The 2765-nt window shown below is 41.1% G+C and overlaps 1 protein-coding gene across 1 annotated transcript; it reads right to left on the bottom strand.

Moving 5' to 3' along the window:
- Positions 1 to 391: 391 nt before the first annotated feature.
- On the bottom strand, positions 392 to 2336 carry LOC116209176. Its single transcript, XM_031542738.1, has 3 exons — positions 2000 to 2336; positions 1192 to 1486; positions 392 to 1091 (listed from the first exon to the last, which is right to left on the bottom strand). Exons 2-3 carry the CDS (start codon positions 1377 to 1379, stop codon positions 656 to 658), a joined length of 624 nt encoding a protein of 207 aa, XP_031398598.1. The 5' UTR covers positions 1380 to 1486; positions 2000 to 2336; the 3' UTR covers positions 392 to 655.
- Positions 2337 to 2765: the final 429 nt, after the last annotated feature.

Below are 2765 nucleotides of genomic sequence, written 5' to 3'. Positions count from 1 at the left end.
GAGGATTCATCCTGAAACTCTGAAAAAAAAACCTAGTGTCATTCCCAAGGACTTCGACCATGTACTCTGCTTTGTAGATGTGAGTTTCTACACGGAATGTTCCGTCGGACCTGTTCTTCGGCCGTTGTAATGTGCATCGCTACAAGGAGGAACTAATGTTTGATGCTGTAGTTTTCTTCGTCACTTGATTCATTATGATTTCTTGAAGAATTCCCGTGCCTTGGCATCATGTATTCCCTTGAGAATTACGAACTATACCAATAAACAACATGGGAGATTATCGAAAATTGACAAGATATGTTGAAGGAAAGATGGTTTCAAACATAATACAAATGCAACAACAAAAGCAGTCATAAAGAGACATCGAGAAAAGATAATCACATAGCTCAAACGACACCAATCCAAGCAAAGCAGTTTCGATCACAACAAACTTAAAACAATGGTTTGCTCGATGTCATAACAGAATAACACATACAGGAGTGGATGAACCAGGCCCGTTCAAGGGTAAAGAAGACGAATCAACCATTCCCACCTAGCATTATCGTGATAGCACATGAAGAGCCACCGCGTTGTCTCATCGGCAAGACGGCCGTTGCCGGTGAGATACTCGTTTAGGGAGATGGTGGGCTTCATGTCATTCAGCACAACCATGGCCTCATCGATGTTGTTCTTCGCTGGTTTCTCCGGGCTCGATACGGATTTGCTTCTCTTGGATTCTGGAGGGGTAAACTCTTTCTTTTTTTCTGTTGAGACTAGCCTTGAATAGGTCAATACACTCTTGCAACTGCAAGTCCGTATCGAAAACTCTTTTACACACACAACAACGAGACGTTGAAATAACGGGCTCTTGAACCTCACGAACCGAGATATCGCTCTCGTCGGAGCCCTCTTTCAGATTGATTGGTTCTTTGCCATAACTTGTCTGTGGTGCTAGGAACTCCTCTTCTATTCGTTCATAAGTATCGAAGCTCTTCGGAGTTGGTGGATGAAATCCGTAGGGCACCTGTTGTTGTCGATGATCTAAATAGTTCACACAACAATTGATAATGCTTGCAGCCTCTGGACCGAAAAGTATTAAAGTTGTTGTGCTTCTGCAAGTTCCAAACACGCTAAATTTGCTCAGTAAGAACTAGTCAGGTTCAAAGGAAGCACATAGAAAAGAATCACAATTATCAGAAATCGCTATTATACCTTGATAAACTTGTCCCGAACATCAAGACTCGCCTTACAGTGTTGGTTGTGGCATCCCAACCAACTCCGATGTGCTGAATCAACTCAGTGAAGTGCTTGTATTGTATCTTCAGCCTCAATGCTTTCTGGGACAACTTCATGGCGCCGAGAATGACGCCAGGAAATTGCTCTTCCAGTTCAGTATTCATCTGTTCTTAGTCCCTCCCTTTCCAAGATATTGAATGCGTCCTTCTCAACTTCTCAATCATGAGGTTAATGAAAGCAGTCTCCAAAGTCTCACTCCAATCGACTAGGCCTTCACCATTGGGAGTCATCTCTGGGTCAGAGTTATGCCGACAACTTACACAGTAGATTTCAACAATGTTGGCAATCATATTCACATATATTAACACAAACGGAAGCTTATACCAACATCCATGGAAAAGCAGCATATTCACATATATTAACACAAATGGAAGCTTATAAAAGCATCCATCAGAGATGATACTGGTGCATGTTAGTTGGAGATTACAAGCAGAAAAGCTACTGGTGCATCCATGGAAACGCACAGAAAAGCATCAGAGAAGCTACTGGTGCATGTTCATTGGAGATTACAAGCAAGGAAGCGTAACCACAGACAAGCTGAATTGCGGATTAGAAGCAAATTTTCATATAGCACATCTATAGAGAAGCACAGCAACATCCAATTCCACGAGTAATCCGAATTCTTAGTAACATGAACAGTACAAAAAAGCACGGCTGTTAACTCTAATTGGCAGATTCAACATGAAATTCGATAGAGTAATAGGAAATTCGATGGAGAAGTTACCTCTTCACTTGGATATGGAAGTAGGAAATGAAAATCGACTGCTCTTAAGAAGAGTAGGGACTGGTAAGTGTCGGGATGGGGAAGCGCCTTAGATAGCCAGCAAAATCGGCTGTGGACTCTGCTTCTCAATATAAGCGAGGGGTCCCTACTTCTGTGTTGCCTTGGATGCTAAACAACGCGAATCTTGTCATGGGACAAAGATTTGTGAAACTACTGCAAAACGTGAGAGAAGTAGAAGGATGCAGGGGCCGGGTTCACTATCAGCTAACTTTCAAAGTTGAAGGAAGAATGGAGAAGACGGGGAGGAAGACAAGAGGGATTCGCGAAGAGAAGCAGAGAGACTCGACAAAGATAAACAAAGAGATTCGGCAAAGAGAAGCAGAAGGATGAAAGGGGCCAGGTTCATTCTTAGCTAACTTTCAAAGCTGAAAGAAGAATGGAGAAGACAGGGAGGAAGACAAGAGGGGCCCGCCAGTCAGACAAGCAGTAAAAAAATGGGGTGTTAATTTTGTCGGTTGTGGAAATAGTAGGATTGCTTGAATTTCAACTCACAAACCAAACGGGTTGGTAACATTTTCTCTAAAAGTTCATTTTTCGAAATATAATTATACTCCACTCCATTCCATTCTTCCATCAATTCAATAATATAATCATTACTTTTTTTTATCATTCTTTTCAATTTAATAATAATTCTCATATTTACTTTTTCCTAACCATTATTATAATTAATTTTTTAATATTAAATTCTCCAACTACTTTTGTATCT

This window comes from Punica granatum, chromosome 5 (assembly GCF_007655135.1).
Source record: "Punica granatum isolate Tunisia-2019 chromosome 5, ASM765513v2, whole genome shotgun sequence".
Lineage (NCBI taxonomy): Eukaryota > Viridiplantae > Streptophyta > Magnoliopsida > Myrtales > Lythraceae > Punica > Punica granatum.
Note: the sequence above shows the minus strand (reverse complement) of the source record. Positions and strands in the feature narration are given on the sequence as shown.

Bases quoted from the DNA above. Each gene is read 5' to 3' on its own strand.
- LOC116209176 (XM_031542738.1), bottom strand. From the start codon at position 1,379: ATGAATACTGAACTGGAAGAGCAATTTCCTGGCGTCATTCTCGGCGCC. The intron at 1,092-1,191 runs GTATAATAGCGA...TGGAACTTGCAG, and splicing joins TTCGGGACAAGTTTATCAAG to AAGCACAACAACTTTAATAC.